The sequence below is a fragment of the Lacerta agilis genome, chromosome 4 (genome assembly GCF_009819535.1).
Source record: "Lacerta agilis isolate rLacAgi1 chromosome 4, rLacAgi1.pri, whole genome shotgun sequence".
Taxonomy (NCBI): domain Eukaryota; kingdom Metazoa; phylum Chordata; class Lepidosauria; order Squamata; family Lacertidae; genus Lacerta; species Lacerta agilis.
This window is the reverse complement of record NC_046315.1, coordinates 43,622,703-43,641,562: the sequence shown is the minus strand read 5'-3', so window position 1 is coordinate 43,641,562 and position 18,860 is coordinate 43,622,703. Positions and strand designations below refer to the sequence as shown.

General features: G+C 39.4%; 1 protein-coding gene across 3 annotated transcripts in view; it reads left to right on the top strand.

The window, feature by feature from the left end:
• ROBO2 (roundabout guidance receptor 2) overlaps window positions 1-18,860 on the top strand; it is a 980,064-nt gene that overhangs the window by 910,534 nt on the left and 50,670 nt on the right. For all 3 annotated transcript variants that reach the window (XM_033146834.1, XM_033146835.1, XM_033146836.1), the window contains 3 exons: window positions 4,719-4,901; window positions 7,197-7,223; window positions 18,334-18,376. In XM_033146834.1, coding sequence (XP_033002725.1) covers window positions 4,719-4,901; window positions 7,197-7,223; window positions 18,334-18,376 — 253 coding nt within the window. The remainder of the gene's footprint in view (window positions 1-4,718; window positions 4,902-7,196; window positions 7,224-18,333; window positions 18,377-18,860) is intronic.

Sequence of the window (18,860 nt, the reverse complement as noted above, 5' to 3'; positions counted from 1 at the left end):
TTTGTGATGCAGGCATCTTTTCACTCTCTCACCACATCCTTCAAAATGCAAAATACTGAAATAAGGAGAAACTATGGCAGAAGGCATGCTAGTAAATGCAAACCATTACAGTACTTTAATAGATCGTAGTTTTGTGAGGCTACAGTCAAGGAGGGATAAAATCAAAGTGAATCAGGAATAAAAAATGAGAACCTAATCTGATGGCTCCTCATAAGGTTCTGCTACTTCACTTAACAGTTAACTTCTGCATAGACTCGATCGTTGGTGTAATAATATCAGAAACAGCTGTAAACTTTCACAGTAATAGGTGCAATCAAATCTGATGTGTCTAATTAATTTTTGGTCCAGCAAATTAGTTTTGTTCTTCATTACTCTCCAATGGGAGGAAGACATTATATTTCATTATATTTTGTCTGCTGAAACAATGGAGCGTTGCAGGTCACACACATACCTCGTCTGTATTTTAATTAGCTGAACTGACAGCATTGTTATAGAAACACCTGCAGTATATGAAGCAATACACTGATACTTTGCCTGGCTTTATAGCTATCTATCTATCTATCTAAACTTATGTTATCTACCTTCTGATTAAATATAATGTAAATATCAAATTAATGCCGTTTTTCTCCAAATCTTAACACTTACATTAATTCTGTTGAACATCAATGGGAAATGTACATTCATATTCATTTATGTTCAGCTGCTGAAATCACAAAGCATATGTTATTCTGACATTTAAATGAATTATTACTTTTGCTCATGTAATTGCAAGGCACTGAAGGGTAGAACAGGCTGCCAGAATGCTAACTTAAAAGTATGCTGACCTAATTTGGAAACACACTTTCTTACGGAAGACCCTGTGGGAGGCTATGCAGTCCTCTAAAACTCCCTTGAAGGTTTTTCTTTCAGCTCTTCAGTTAAATGAAAAGGCATTTTTGAACTCTTAGGGGATGTGGTTGGTGCAGTTTTAAGGTGCACAGCACACAGGGAATAAGATGCCATTCCATCACCAGCCTAGCATGGGTGCAGGCTACAGGAATGGGAGAAAGTAATGAAAAGGAAAAGTAATGCTACTTAGAGCCACAGTCACTACTCAGCAGGCTGTCAGGAGAAACCTAATGCATTCTGTAATGTGGACACTACAAATTACAGTGACTTCTTTGTTATAGCCTTGTGCCATTCCCCTTGGATTTCAAGTATTTCCTTCTCTGTCACATACTATAAGCAGGAAGAGGTTTTCTGTTTCCCCTGAAAGGCTTCAGAACTGCTTTGTGGATTTGAACCAACAAAGTGTAATTTAGAATCCCATAGTATCCATGCAATGCTGAAGTTGTTTATTTAACACACACTGCTTATTTACCTTCCGATTCCAGTTCAGATGTCTGCTAGTTGCCCCTTAGCTTCTTAGGCTTAGGTTGCCCTGTTTTTTCCTGTGACATCAGAGCAGTTAAGCCAACTTGAAGTATGAGGCTTGCCAAGCTGCACTGAAGGACATCAGATCAAATTAGCCCCATTGTGTTAAAAGGATATCCACAGCCCACAGCCTGTGAACGTACTAGTAGATGTAGCTTCATGACCAAAGTTTTAGTTTAGAAAAGTTGTACTTTCACCTTGTTCAGAAAATTTGGCCAAGGGGCCTTCAATTAAAATGTTGAGCTCTGGTGAAGCGTCACTGATACAGTTTAAAATTGAAAGGGCTGAGTGGGAATCAGAAGTTCATGTTTCCATTGACTTAGCTGATTAAAAAATTTAAAAATAAAAAAGAGCAGTGAAGTATGTTCTGTATATTGTAATGAGCCAATCTAATTTCCTGAAGTCAGTCAGAAACCACAAGTGACCGTATTTTCAATAAATTTGATTTATTTATGCTCAAATACTGTGCTTCACTGTGATAAAACTTACATACCTACCTTTAGTACTGAGCCATTCAAATGAGTTTTTTGAGACAATGCATGGGGAAAGTATCAGCCCCACTGACAGCACCATCATATATACTCTGTTTTTCTTTCCAAATCATATTTATTAAAGTTTCCAATACAACAAAATCATATGAAACATTCCAAATTACATTCCAAATTATTTCTCCAATTATCATTAAAACAAGAAAGGTTCCAAATCAACCAATTATTATTTTAAATTTTATTTAAGGCTTCCCATTCTTCAAATTCCAGAGGTTTTTTTTATCTTAACTATTGTCCTTTGTTTTCGCATTCCACTATTTTCACAGCCTCTGATGTATTCCCATATATACTCTGTCTTTCATTAATCTTGGTAAATCACAGTCCTATTACTAAAATGTTTCATGTAGGTTACTAAATGTTTCATTCTTCAGCATTCAGCTCCCTTCCCATGCCCACAGAAGTTAAATCTTAAAGTGGGGGGTCATACATGAATGCAGTTGAATGCTAAGACACCATGTAGCATACAGCCTGCCTTTTAAATTGGTCAATGGCAGGCAATAGCTGAGTAATTGAATATATTGTAGGGACGCAGGTGGCACTGTAGTCTAAACCACTGAGTCCCTTGGGCTTGTTGATCGGAAGGTCAGCAGTTTGAGGCCGCATGATGGGGTGAGCTCCTATTGCTCTTTCCCGGCTCCTGCCAACCTAGCAGTTCAAAAGCATACCAGTGCAAGTAGATGAATAGGTACTGCTGCAGCAGGAAGGTAAACAGTGTTTCTGTGAGCTCTAGCACTTGTCACAGTGTCCTGTTGAGCCAGAAGTGGTTTACTGTAGTCATGCTGGCCACATGACTCAGAAAGTTGCGGAGAAACGCTGGGTCCCTCAGCCTGAAAGCGAGATGAGCGCTGCACTCCATCATTGCCTTTGACTGCCTTAACTGTCTAGGGGTCCTTTACCTTTATTGAATATTTCATACAGAGACCAAATGGCAACCTTTGTGTAATGTGAAATAGTAGATGTGACTAAGACAAGTGATCCATCCTTTGACAACAGGGTTATTACAGGGCGAGTCCTTTAAAAGAGGCCCCATGGATACAGAGCACACGTGTTCCATTGGGCCTCTTTTAAAAGACTCACCCTGTATAAATGTTATAATTTTATTCAACAAAATGTTGGAAGGTATGCCATCATAGAGTACCGTCATAGAGTGGAACTTGATTCTGGATACAGTGCAGCAGCTAGGATCTTTTTAAATAGTGGCAGCAAGTTAAAGTTCGACATTGGCAAGTGGAGAAACCTGATATTCCCTTATCTACTGTGGAACAAGCCCCTTCTTGTCCTTTCCAAGTATAATTTATTTATATTTACTGTGTGAAATTTTAGTTTCAGTAAGAATGTGAAGGTTACTTTTGCTTAGACAATATGGAATTGCATTTGTTAAACTGACACAGGCTGAGCAGGTCTTAAGGATGCATAATCTAATAAAATAAAATGGATGCAGATGTTATTAGGCTTTGATAACCATTTACAGAATGCAATTTTCATTCTCTTATCTGGCAATGAAAGGGTAGGAGTCGGAAATAACACACCTAGCCTTTAGTCATTTGCAATCAGTTTAACAAATTACCTTATTTTTACTCACCTGAGGCTTAAATAAATATGCTGACATAGCATTGCTTCCTTCCAAAAAATGAACTACAATTTTAATCATTCTGAAAAGGAAAAACATGTTTGCTTGTTTCTCAAAGCAAGGCACAATGATATAACATTATAACCATTTGCATTGTGCAATTATGTGGTCACTGTTTTCACACACATTCTATAAGAATATAACTTTAAGTAAGTACAGTATTTGCTTCCAAAAATAACAGCAATATGACAGGAAATAAGCTAAGGGGCTCAAGTATTACATAGCTTGGCAACTATATTCCAATAAATTACAGGAATACAATCATTCTACATCAAAGGAATTTAAATGGTTGTATAATTGGGGATACCATGCTCCAAAATGCAGGATTATTTTGTAAGGGAAATAATTTATTTTTTGGATTAGACCTTTTAATTACAGAATTGTTCACATTCTGTGGCAGAACTTGGAACAGAGCCTAATATTGCTGAGCCATTCAAATGGCTAGTTAACAGGCCACACACTATGTCATTGAGTTGCTAGCAGATATTTACACTGGGTCTTTGGTTTGCGGCTTAACCTGTGGCTACTTTCTCCGCTAAAAGGAGGGAAGAAATGAGGCAGAGAAGCAGCAATTTTTCAAACAATACCAGTCAGCATATACTTTCTGCTACATATTAGTTGTGTTGCTTAATAAAGGTTTGTAGTATTAGGGCAGTGCAGACAGTTTGTCCAAATCATGAATCTAATTGGTCCAATTTGTGCCAAATCCAGATCAGGTCAAGACAGCTACAAATCGCGACAGAGCAGCATCAGGTGGACCCAAAATCAATTTGCAGAGATTTGTTTCAATCCACAACTAAAAAATAATCTCTCTAAAGCCAGGCAGACAGTCTCCAACACCATACAAGGAGAACACCATGGTGAGGAGGGAAGATGAGCCTTGATTATTGAGAGCTCTGGCTTCCAATCTAGGCACAGAATTTCATCCAGCATTCTCCAACAGCTTGTGCAGAGGGAGAGTAAAGTCTTAACCCAGCAGACCATTTCTGTTGTAAAGTATAGTTACTGTGTGAGAGAATTTTGGCTATTTGTTCCCTGGATTTTAAGAACCTTCATCACCTCTGTCTTTAAGCATCTGTAATGTTGTTTGATGTGATCAGTTTTGTTTTCGTTTTGTTTTTGAGCAGGAAGTCGTAATGAAGTTGTCATCACGGAAAACAACAATAGTATCACTGAGCAAATAACGGATGTTGTCAAGCAGCCTGCCTTTATAGCTGGAATTGGTGGTGCATGCTGGGTAATACTCATGGGTTTCAGCATCTGGCTGTACTGGCGCAGAAAGAAGAGGAAGGGCCTCAGCAATTATGCAGGTAAGAACAAGAGCTGTTTTCTAAACACATGTTCAGTCAAAAACGTTGCTAGCTCATGAAATGAAGAGTGGAATGGGTGATTGTTGTATGCTTGCTCAGTAATGCTCTGCACCACATTACTGCAGAAAATTTAATATTCCCATAATGAATACATCTGATAAACATAAGACACTCAGGAATCTTAGATGCACTATTTCATTCAGGTCCTGGTGTGAAAAGAAGCGTATGTATTCCCACGTTCAGTATTTCAGAGGATTTTGAAGCTTGAAACATGAACAAGCAAAGTAAAATGGCACCCATTTCACTTAAATTACTTAGAACAGAATCTTCTTCAAATAATTAATTACTTCCATTGGTTTTAGTCACACAGTTCTGAATAATTGTAACTAGATGAGAACCATTATGTTTTAGTTCTTTGAAGCAAACCTAATTAAGGCCTGATCCAGTCTTATAGTATCAACAGATGAAAAGGAATATAGAAAATGTAGATCCAGCGCATCACATTGTCCCAACTTTGTATTCACTAAGGCTTCACTGAACTGGATGGTATTTACTGGTATTTACAACAGGAATAGCTAACGTGATGCCCTCCAGGGGTGGACTACTACTCCCATTGGCACCAGCCAGCATGGCTATAGACCCGAGATAATGGGATCTGTATTCCAAAACATCTGGAGGGCATTACTTTGGATGCCCCTGATTTAGAGCATCAATCACTTCATAAGTAAGCCTTCCTTTCTCTTGTATTAAATACAACAATCCAGAGGCTTTCCTGTTGCATGCATGATGCATTCCATAGCTCATAAAAGAAACAGATGCATAGGCATGAACACTGGCACCTCAAAATCCTTTAATTTTCACTGTGTGAAAATTATTTTGAATCAGATGAAGTTCTGTATCCATGTTATGAAAGCAAAGGCTTTGTAGAATGTGTTCCTCAGAATCATGTCTCATGTTGAATAGTAACTTGTTGCAGTGTGATTCTGGGCATAAACACATAGTTCACAGTTGTGTTGAAACCAACACAAAAGCAACAGTTTTTTATTATAAAAACAACCCTTCCTACCTATAGCCCCCTTTATATATTGTTGTGCGTGGTAAAAGTGCTAGGAGCCATGCATTCCATGGCAGCTGAATCAGAAAACTCTTATTAATGAATCTGCATTTCCATAAAGTTCAACCATCAGTTTTGGTGCCTTATCTTTTCTGATAAAGAAAATGTCTCTAATGATTTATGCACTCAGGGCAGTTCAAGCAGATTTACTTCTGGCTGTGTGCTACACAAATCTGACTCCAGAATCCTGTTGATTTCTTATTAATTATATACAGTGCCTGAATGACCACGGTGGTGAAGCTACATTATTCATAGGCTATGCTGTTTGCACATGTTTTTATTCCTTTCCTTTTAATTAATGTGCATATAGATATATGATGGTAGCTTCTGCTTTCTCTGATATTTTTTTAAACAAATCACCAAACTCTGTTCAGAAGTTAGATACATCGAGATCAGTGACACTGAAAGCTGAAGTGTGTTGTCACCTCCTTATGTTAGATAGCTATTAATAAGACTTTATGGGTTTAGTAAATTCACTCTTTTATGTTATATTTCTGTATACATCAGATGTGCTAAATACACATGTCTGCTTCTTAATTGCTAATGAAATGTTTCATGTCTTCAATTGTTTAGCCTTTGTGTTATGTATAACAGCATGTTTCTGTGAATAGGCTTGTATCATCTAACAATATGTGATTTTACCATATATGTAAATATTTATGCAGCAGAAAATGTGTAGAAAATTTGGTTTCTAGCTGACAGCCATATCTCATTTGTCAGCACCCAAAACTATCTAAGTTAGAAGGCTCATTGCCCCCCAAATAGTTATGTATATGGTACTGGCATTCATGACATTTTAAGTGACCCCCTCAGTATGTGGCTGGCTGCTGTATTGTGACACAGGGTTGTCCATTAATTTTCAAACATTGCATTTGCTCGACAGTAAAATCTCATAAGCAGTTACATTTCAAAGCTGGTCATAGCATCTATGAGATGGATTGCATGTCCATGTTGCCGGTTATTATTCAATATAATTGTCAAAATCGCCTTCCACCTCTTTTCAATCCTTTATTTTTCATGGGCTGCTGGCTGGCTAGTGCTTAAAGCTGAATTGCTATAACCTGCACCAGATTTTGAGCTACATACCTAAGTCAATTCTGAAGGGCACTTGTGCCCTTTAATTGGCGCACTTCTTAATGGGGTTTATAACTCACAATGTATTTACTTTTCTTGTTTTGCAGTTCAGTCCTTCACCTTCACCCCTGCAGGTACTGTTCATTAGTCTGTCTCTTACCCCAGCAACATATCAGTGCAGCATATAGTGGTTGAACCCCTTCTAATTATTCAGATTATACAAAGACTTAATACTCAAGTGCAAGAAGAAGCACTCTGTCTGCTCATCAGTTACACTAATGTGATATTGACTGTACCAGTGATTCCAGCAGAAGGCTACAAAGTAATAAACCTTTCTTTATAATTGTGCATCCTGCCCTTCTAACCTACTCTCTTTTGAAAGGTAATTTGTAGCACATTGGTTGAAATAATATATCTATTCACATGAAGCCCTTAATCACAAAGGGCCAAATTTTATGCCTAAGGATCTCCATGCTTAACTTGCAAATCTCTGAAGATATTTACTGATGGTCAGAGAAGCAGAACTTATCCTAGCTTCTTTGTAGATTCTTCCTGAACTTGAACATATGCCAGGCATGGTCAGAAATAAAGCCAGGCACATAAATTTTATACTCAATACAGGTTGAGTTATTATTCATGCATAAACAGCCCATTCTAAAGCAACATATTTTCACACATTTCTACAGCTTTCATTTAGACCAAACATATTTGCAAAACAAAACTTTGAAATGACTCTGCCATTATCATTTCCTTAGCAGACCTAACATAAAGCTAGCTATTATAGTTGGTGTGATTAAAGTGATGTGGAAAGTAAATGAACTGTGGCTGAAATGGCAGGTTGAACCAACCTACCCAGCATATGCATGGAGGAGGAAAGTAATAGTACAATTAACAGCCACTATTAAGGCAAATAGTTATCCTATGGTTTCCACAGCTTGCCTCTTCCTAGTCCACATTGTTTTAAGCAAAATCTCCAAGGTGGCATTTCTTACCCGTTTTGATAAGGATGTTGGCGAGCAAATACCTATTTGCTATCCAGTTTGCCCAGGCTGAGAGAAATTCTGTATGCAATGGCAAGACTCTCAAGATATATTTTTGTTCTGCCAATACTCATTGTGCAGGAATATGATTACCTCAACATCTGCATGATTGATACAATCTGTCAAGCAAAATTTATTGTTAGAAAATATCAGCAGCACCCTTGCCAGCATTAAGCTGTCTCACAAATAAGCACAGTTGTGAATACTTTGCAGCTACTGTGAAGATGTGAACACACTTTATTTTTAGTTGACATTTTGACAAATGAAAACAAGATATTGCAAGAAAAATTGCATCAACTGTGTGATCACCTTTCACCCCACTTCTGTTACACAAACACTCACCTTGTTAAGTTTTATCAACCGAAATTCAAACAAATTTCTAGTGACTAAGACTTAGGTCTCCTTGTTTTTCTCAAAACAGGTTCATGCAACAAGAGTGCTTCTTCTATCCCTGTTATAGACTGTTCACCTAATTTGCTGTGCGCACATGTCACATTTGTTGTTCAAGGCATCCTGTTACAACCCCTGTTACATGTCTATCAGATCACCTTTTATTAAATGAGCTTGACTCTTCCCCTCCCTTCATTCAAAAATTAAACCTCCTTTCTCTTCCTCTCTCTCTCTCACTATTTCACCAGCCTTTATTCAACTTATTTGAAACATCCCTTTACCTTTCATGTTCAGGCTGCTCTACTGATGGCCTCTCAGAGAACCCCACCCCTTTTCTGTCTTTGCCAGCTGCTTCCTTCAGCACCTGGCTTTGAGAACTCTCTCTCCCTCCTTCAGTTGCCTCTCTTGCAAAGCTCAGCAGGAGGCCACAATTGCCTGCTGAGAGAGGCAGCTGGCAGGATATCTACCACAACAATTTTGACTTTGGTCCTTGCAGTCCCCCATAACAAGGTATGAAAACACCGAACTATCTTTGCCAAGGACTCTTGACATGCTTGTTTGGTGGGGGGAAGTGTGGGGTCAAACTCTGGAGACAGATGAGGCAGGAAAATATGGAATGGTATAAACTGCAGCTGCATATTACTGCATATCAGCAAACCTGCAGGGTGCAGCAAAATGCTATTCTGCATTAGGATCAGTAAATCCAACAGTTTCAATTGTGTTCATTGATACTAATATAAGATAGATTGGAATGTAACAGAAGTTAAAAAGGCAATGATGATAGCATAAGATGAGCTGTGCTGGAAAAGACCAAAGACCCATCTATTTCAGCATCACAGTGGCTAACCAGGTGCCTATGGGAAGTGTGCAAGCAGGATGTGAGTGCATCAGCACTCTCCCTACTTGTGATCCTCAGCAACTGGGATTCAGATTCATAATGTCTCCGATGCTGGGGTTAGTGCATAGCCATCATGGTTAGTAGCCCTTGAAAGCCTTATCCTCCATACATTCTGCTTTATCAGTTATGTGCCTGCAATATCAATTTGAAAAGATTTCAGTTCCTTCTGGCTGTTACACAAAGCTATGGTTTTCAATTCACATGATGTATGGGCAAGGGCACAGATGCATGCACAGAGAGTTACATGCAAACATATACAACTCATGCTGATACTAGAATAAACACTAATTTCCCCCCTTTCCTGCAATGAAAGGTCAGCTGATTGGATTGATGGCTCCACCCACGATCAAAGGCAGGCAGCAATGTTTTGGAATGTAGGGTTCCCAGGATTCAATTCTGCTATTGCCTTTGTCAATGCAGCCAGATCACCCACCACCTGCTCCCAATTTCTCTCTTATCAGGCTTACTTTCTCTTCCTCCTCCAGTTCTTTGGAAACCCTCCCCCAATTCCCGACTTATTCCTTCTATCTTTACAGAAGCCTTTTTCCTCCCTGTCCCCCAACACCATCAGCATCTTGCTTAAATTAAAAAAATAAAAAACCCTCTTTACCTGCCTTATCTTCACTACCTGCCTCAATGAAGGAAGACAGGAGCAGATCCTTTTCATCACGGAGCTTTGCTCTGTCACCCACTCAGGTGGGTACTTAGCCAGAGAAGCCCAGCATTATAGCAGGAGAGCATAAACAATGGGAAAGATTGCCGCCTATGTGTCAAAAACCGTATCTTCTACTTTCATTTTCAGTGCAGAGGTCTGGAACACAAAACAACTTTTTATTCAGCTCTTTGAGGCTTCCACATAGCTTCTAAGCCTCTGATTCACTTCTACACTCTCACCTGGCCTACCGGATCCACCCCGCTCTCCTGAGAGTGGGTGTGTTGCATTGTGCCTAGAGCACCTATTAGCCTAACACTCCCAGTGATGGATTCTGCCCCCTTGTTGGCCTCTGGAGCTTATGATCACCCTGCTGGCTGAAAAACCTCCTTCAAATGGCACCATTTGGACAAGACAGCAGAGAAAAATCCTTAAGGGAAACATAAGTCACTGCTTCAGTGTAAACTAAGGGAGTCTAGATGGGCTATATACGTTGAGGAAATGGCTGCCTAATCCAGGGATCAGCAAGGTTTATCTTGCCTGGGCCGTATCAGTCCCGTGGAGATCCCTCCGTGGGCTGGATGGCATGCGCATTGCGCACCCGCCCGCTATTTTTGGCATCTGCGTCTGCACAGACGTGATTTTCAGCAGCTGCACAGACGTGATTTTTGGCGCCACAGAAGCAGGCAGCTTGGTTCAGGGGCAGCTCGTGGGCCGGTCAGACGACCTCCTCAGGCCGCTTCCGGTCCATGGGCCTTAGGTTGCTGACCCCTGCCCTAATCAGACAACATTTGGGAGGAGAGAAAGGTAGAGGCTCAAGCAGTCAGGACAGCCTCCAACATACCCTAGGGTCATGCACGGCCAACTTCAAGTAGGTTGTGATCTACAATCCAATATCAAAAACTGGCAGTGAGAAAAGTCTAAACTATATTTTTATATTAGTTTACACAGATCTGAGGAGCTAGTCAGAGTGCACCGGGCTTCTCTGTCTTTCCCCTACTGTTGCTTTAAATAATAATAATAATAATAATAATAATAATAATAATAATAATATTTATACCCTGCCCATGTGTTAGCATCCCCACACCTTTTCTCCACTTCTCTTTCCCCTACTATTGCGTTAAAGCCTTTCCTTCGCTCAAACTTACGGAGCTCTAAGGGGGCTTTTTCTTATGTGTTTTGTTCTTTGCCTTCCTTGCTGTTGGGGGGGGGCTCCTTTCTTACTCCTTTCCTTACATTTGACCTAGCAGGTGCAGAGCTTTTCGTTTCCTGCCTCCCCCCTCCACGTCCTCCCCCCCCACCAGAGCTCAACCCGCCCCCCCCCCAAGAGCGTAGTGCAGAGCAGACAGCAGGGGAAGAAAGGCAAACTGGCTTTAGAAGGAGAGGGGAGGAGGAGAAGCTCAGGCTTGCATGAGACTGGCGGCAGCAGTGACTGCTGCTGCTGTGTCCGAGGCTGCGGAGAAAGGCTTTTCTTTCTTAGCTTGCATATCAACCAATATCAGTCCCAGGATCTCCAAGTCGATCACAATACACGTCTTGGACATGCCTGCCCTAGGTCATGTGATTAACCCTTCTCATTCCTCCAATGGGGACGAGATTTTTCAAGCTTTCAGCTTTCTCTTCCCCTGCTTTGTCCACAACTGTGAATCCAGTCTGTCTCCCGCAGATTGTTCCCACTCCCTCAGCTTTTGTTCCCAAGAGTGGCTGGGGAAACCCAGCAGATGGGTGGGGTATTACTACTACTACTACTACTACTACTATACATTTCCCTTTAGAAACTGGAAATTGCCACCATTCTCTGCTTTCTTCCGGACAGCCTCTGCCCTAACACCCTCAACCAACAAGCAGCCACACTCTCTTCCATTCTCTCCCAACCAGCTTTCCTTCCTAAGGTCACCTCCAGCTTCCACTTGCAACAAGAACTTGGTCTTCCCTCCTTCTGCCCTTTCTTAGTGACCACAGGGGGAAAGCTTGTCACTCCCTCAATGTACCTAGAGCTTCAAAAGTCTACATTCAGCAAACCAAAGAGCTCAGTTTCACTCTTTGTTTAATTCCTTCTCTTCTCCTTAGGGCAGAAAGTGATTTCTGCCACTCTAGCTAAATAGATAAAGGCCCTTATTGCCCTTTCCTGCAAAGCTCAGGAACTTACTGCCCCTTTGCACATCATGGCTCACTCCTCTTGTTCTGCAGCTACCTGCAGTGCATTTTCAGTTAATGCTGCACTGCTGGAAATATGCAAGGCAGTCACCTGGTCCTCCCACAGCACTTTAATGAGACATTACAAAATGTTCTTCCCCCTCAATAACACTGCTGCCTCTCTGCTGCCTAAGATTAGGATAGCTCTGGTATCTCCCAATCTTCTGACCTTTCATTGAAGGAATGGGGAAAGGTATGATTGTATCTACCTGAAGCATAGTTTTCCATTCCCAATGAAAGGTCAGCAGGGCCTCACCCTCAAGGCTAGCTCCTTCCTTTATTTCTGGGGTGTAGGATATACTTTTCTCCTTCTTAATGTCTGTCTTTCCCTTGAGCTTGGAGAGTTTGCAAACTGAATCCTTGGAACCCTGCATCCCAAAAAATTACTGCCCGCTTTGGGCCATGGCCAGAACTAGCAACCCAATCTGCTGACCTTTCATTTGTAGGGAATGAAAAACTACACTTCAGGTAGGTACAATCGTGCTTGTTATGTTTTTCATGGTTAGTTTCCGAATTCTCCTTGTGCAGACATACACTGCAGGTTTTAACATGGTTGAAAGAAAGGTGAGCTGATAGAAAGCACATACCTCTTTTCTAGACAGATACAAAATTTTAAGATTCCATAAGAATGATAAAAAGAATCCATTTTCTCAGGTGAATCCTTCTATGCTATGTACAGGTAGTACCCCATCACATTTATCCATCCTGTTCCCCGCTTCTTATAAATTCATAGAAATCCATCTACTGAAACAGGAAAAATGTAATGTATCTTTCATCTGCCCTCAGTTTCCTAAGCGTATGTGCATCCATTTGCAGGAATGCAGACATGTTCCTCTAACTGCATACACTATCAGCACTGAATGAAAACCATACATTTTTGCTTATAAATACTAAGCTTGGGGATTAAAGATTATTGTGAAACTGAGTAAATAAAAACAAATTACAAATGGCAAACTAAACATTTCATGCACAAGTCCTAACAGTGGTAGATTATTATAAATTATTTGACAGAACCATCCAAATGCAGGAAGATTTGATAGAATTTTTACATGCTGATTATCTGTTCTGAGTTAATGCTTATTAAAAGAGGATTAATCTGTATTCATATTTGAGGAACAGCTTATCAGAAAAAGGGAAGAGACTTGGCTGGCAACATTAAAGTTTTCATTTGTACTAGGAAAATGTGGCCCACTAGAGATAGGCACACAGAAAGCTTTATTTCCTCAAAATGTCAGCTGAGTGTGTATTTCTATTTTTTGGTTCTAGCCTGCATGAAAATTAGGTTTAACCTTGCCAGATAGTATTTGTAAATAATTCAACTAGTATCATAGTATCTTTGTGAGGCTTAATTGTGCATGTTTTTGTATAGACCTTGCAACACAGGTTAACAGGGATTCTTCAAACCTCTCTCGTTCCCTCTTTCAATACATCATTGTATACATCATATTTTTAAAACGTGTTCCTCCCTTTATATTCTGCAGATTTTTAAAGAATCTGTAGAAGATCCATAATCATATAAACAGTTTTTTTATTTTAAAAAATGCCGCTTTGTGATAATAGATGGAGTTTGTCTTTCATCTCCCTTTCAACTTTCAAAATGTCTCAGCAGTTTTTTTGAAATTTAGATCCCTGAATTAAATCAGCTTTACTGATTCCCCTCCCCTCAGATATGTCTGTAAGGACTGTAGTCTACTGTATTCAAATATGTTTCCCTTCAGCATTTTAGGCGTGTTTTGCAATTCCAGAAATCAAACTGCAGGCAAAAATGCTGACACAAACATATGGTAACAGTGATAAACATAGTGCTTAGCTTGGCAGACTAACTATCATTTGTGACTTTTGCTGCCTTTTCCACATAATGTTGATCCTTTCAGAGTGATGCTGTCTTGCCGACTTGCCCAGCCATTTTTACTGTGGATTGTATGAAGCTTTGGAAAATAAAATAACTTAAATAATAAGGGAGAATATTTTTTGGAGGGAGGAGACATTAATTGCACTGTTATAAACTTATTATCCTTTGACAATTGTCACTCTGAGAGGATAACAGTTGTCACTCTGAAAATTATATTAATTTCCATATACAGATGTAATAATGAAGCAGCATCCATTCTTCTGTGGTTACTTCTTATAAATGTGTTCCCCAAAGGCTGTAAGATAATTCCATAAAAAATGCAACTACTGAAAACAGATATTGCATTATAACCTCACAATATGAGAACTATTTATAACACCCAGCAACCATTAAAAAAAAATGATAAAGAAACATGACTTGGTTTTTGATGGAGAAAGTAACTCCAGCAATCAGAACGACAACCATATCGGTCCAGTTCATAGAATCATAAGAACACAGGAGGTCTTGGCTTCTTATTGCCAAGGTATTCCCTTCTCACCACTCTGCCAGCACTCTTTACTTTCGGGATTGCCTGACTGTGCCAGTATCTTGTCTTACTTCCCTATAAGCCTACAGAAACCAGACTGCAGGGTCAACTCCTATCCCCTGCTAGAGTGCTACAATCTGAGTGTAAGGAAAGCTCCTGTAGCTAAGCATTCTGTCCAACTGCTTGCTTTGTGGCAGAATATTGGCTGCTATTAAGAAGCGGACATCATGTCCCAGAACATAGAGAAGGGGGGAAAGATGGAAGGTGCTATTTAGGAGCTTCTCATGTGACTGGAAGTTTGGCCATCTGTATTAGGAATACTTTATTTTTAATAACCCTACTAGTGAGCAAAAGGGGAACATAATCCCTCTATATCCAACTCCTTTCTTGGGGTAGGGGGTAGGATTAAGCTCTGAAGAAGTGTTTGTTGTGAGCACCTGCTTACCGGTACATAAATGATCATGGATCCTTTTATTTTAAAAATGGTATTACATTTGCCAGTTTCTATTCTTCAGGTACAAATGCTAGTCTTCAGAACAAGTTACATGTTTAAGTTAGAAAACCAGCAATTTAAAATTTGAGATCTAGTGACCTAGAATGTCTCTTGTCAACAATTTTTGCCTCATTTCCTCAGACTTCCTTTCTTAGAAAGTTAATTCAGCCACAGGGATCCTCTGTGGCATTCCAGAACAAAAAGAAATGCAAAGAACTCATTCAGCTTCTTCACAATCTTGTTTTCCTTCATTAGTACATCTTTACTCCCTTGTCGTCTAAAGATCCAACTGCCTTCCTAGCCAGTTTCCTCCTGCTTTCAAAGTCTTTTTAATTGTGGTCCTAAGGTTTCTAGAAATGTCCTCCCTGAATTTGCCCCCTTTGTCCCTTATTGTCTGTTTGCATTTCTGTTGGTAATGTTTGTGTTCCTTTTTGTTCTCTTTATTTGGACCAGACTTCAATTTCTGAAGAAAGGCTTCTTGATCTCTAATAGTTTGCTTGTTAACCTTGCTGGTAGTCCCTTGGCCTTGGTGGTACCTTTCCTGACCTGTCATATGCATTGTAGCTGAGCTTCCAGTATTGTGGTTTCTAATAACACCCACACATGCTGAAGATATTTGAGCCCCTTGAATTTTTCAACTTCCTTTTTACCAATCCCCTCTTCCCCTCTTCACCCTGGGAGTGGGACACTGCTAGGACATCCTCATCCCCAGAAGGCCTCATTCCTTACCTCACTGCCTCAAGAGAACAAACTTGTTCTCTCAGGACCAGAAGCTCATTGCACTAAGCCTATCCTCAGCAAGCCGTTTGTCTGGCATACTTTCGGCATAGTATAATTGAAATTATAAGTCTTCAATTTAAACTTTAAAATGTAGAATATAACTGCTCGGTTTCAAGTTTCAAATTATGTTTGTAAAGCTATGGAAGAAGATGCAGAAATGAAAGTGAGAGAATCCAATGTAGATGTTAGTCACACATTTTCTAACAGCTACAATGCCAGCTACAAATAAACTTGGACCCATTGTTTCCCTGCAGATTACTATTAAATATCCATCCAATTTCGCATAAACTATTTTAGCATGTGTTATGATTGTTTGGTAGTATATGAAGAAGCATTAGAATGCTTGTGTATACTTTGTATTTAATATTTTATACACTTTCACTGTGATTAGCATTAATTCATTTCCAAATAGGTAAAGCATTTAATTTGTGATATGCCTGTTGTGATTTTCTAGCAACAATAATTGCCCATACAGTGGTGATAGGCAATTAATCATCAGTTCCTAAGTTCATTCTATATGGGATCCCAAAGGGATCCTCTTTGTCTTCTTTGTAGTTGAACGTGCATTGTGAAGCCACTTGTGGAACTGATAACACAGCAAAAATGTAATGTATCACCAGAAAGCTGCAGCTACCCTGCTTTATATGCCAGTGTCTTTGCTGATCATAGCATTTCCATCTTGATGCTGTACAGTTGTTTAACTGAGATTGCAGAGTATGTGGCAAGAGATCAAGAGAAAGCTGCTTTGTGTTATACATTTTGAAGTGTTTCTGTATTAATGGAGAAGCATTTTGTGGAATTTTCAGATGCATATGATCGCCCAGGATGGTTGATCATTTCAGTTAATCCTGTGAGTTGCATCAAGCATCTCTTGTGCTTTGTACAGCGACTATACTCCAATATGGATTGTGGTTGTGTGATGGTTGAAACCAGTGTGGTATACATGATGAGATCATTTGTTTTAACTGGTTTTAATTCTAAATTTTTAATTGTTGTAACCCATTCTGAGACCTGCTGGTAAAGAGCAGGTAATCATTATCACCACCACCACCGCCACTACATTTTGATGGGTAACCCATGAATCAAATTTGTTTACAGCTATAAAGCTCACTGGGTGACTTTGTGCTCAGGCTACACCAGCCAAACCTTTTCATTACACCCCACAGATATAATGAAAAAAAAGGAGGAAAATCAATTTTATCCCCTTTGGACTTCTGGTGAAATGTTACACATGTAAAGCTGTCCCATGTCCCTTACTTTCTCAATCTCCTTCACTGGTTTTCCAAACTTTCTACATTTTTTTGACAGCTAGCGCTAAAATTCCAGGGTTTTCTTTACTTCGGGGTATCTCTTCTTTATGGGTGGATGCCAGAGGTGGATGCCAGAGGTTGCATCACTTTAAGTCACAGGAACACACACAATTGTCATTTGAGAAGATAGTTCAGGGGTTCCAATACGCAATAGCCTTTACCAACCTGGTGCCCACGAAATGTTTTGGACTACAACTCGCATCATCGTAGTCCAAACTATCTGACAAAGGCTGCTGTATGTTATGCAGAACACTGATACTGTGTCTGGCCATACTATCCACTGTACTGCACTGTTTTAAACAGGACTTCTTACAACATAGAGATTGTCACAGTTATAAGCAATGCAAGACCCTAAATTTATAACAATATTTTGTTGTAAGGTAGGTGCGTTTAGACTATGTTTGAAAAGTATTCGTAATTTTTTGAGATTACAAGACTGATCTTGGCAATTAAGAATTTACATCATTGTTTCTCAAACTTGGGTTCCGAGCTGTTGTTTGACTACAACTCCTACTGGTCCTGCTAGCGAGGGATTATGGCATTGGTTTTACATCATTCACTGTGTTAAGAACACTTCAGACATGGATAAAAGGTGTTAGAATATAAGATGAGAATGTTATTTTGAAAAAATTTCCCCCATTTCAGTTTCCCCAAATTTTTCACTTTTGTTCCTTCTGTAATGATAAGCAGATCCAGGTCATTGTTAATTTCTTATTAAAGTGCTAACATGCTAAAGAGAGCCCAGATTCATTTTTATTTAGTTTGAAGATATGAAGGTAATGTTTTCATTGGAATCTGCATGATTCAGGGGTCTCTAGCTTCATACATTTTGAAGCCAAAGGTCTATTGATTTGAGAATTTCCCCCCAAAACCCATAATATCAAGGGATCAGAAATAAGTTGTCCTGTGAGACTGTGACTGAGAAAAAATGATTTAAATCAATATTGTCTAGAGAGAACTGGGGGATATGGCAATTTTTGCTTTCCTACCTATACTTGATTATATTGTTTAATGTATTATATTGTATATTGTGATATGCTTGATATAAATGACTTACTATGCCTAACAGACTTTTCCTACTCTCTTATTTATGAAAACCCACGCCAGTTACTTTCCAAAGAGGAGATGGGGGACTTATGAGCAATGGAAGGTATGTCTGCTATTGAAAAGGTCATATTCAGGTTCAGGTTGTGTCATATTTAAGCCCCATCAGATTTATTTATTTTTTATTAGGAACTGGAAAAAAAGAAAAACAGACTACTACATGTTCAGTTGCTAGAGTGACAATTCTGGGAGGAATTAAATGGCTTAGACCAGATTTTAATGATCTGTTGTACACTTGAGGGGAATCAAGTCCAGATGTTTCATATCTCCCAGATGCCCAGGAACAAATTAGTAGAAAGTATCAGAAAGAATGTGTTCATTTGTTTTCAGGATGTTTATTGCATTAATTAGGCATTAGTAAATGAAGTTGCTGTTGTTTAAGACTCCTTATTGGCTCCCACTAAATTGCTGTGAGTGAACAATTACACACAATCGATCACAAAATAAATGATTCATGGAAGATGAATAGGTTGTAGATTGATAGGACTAGATTCTACAACTTTGGCTACTCAATTGAAATTGATAAAAGT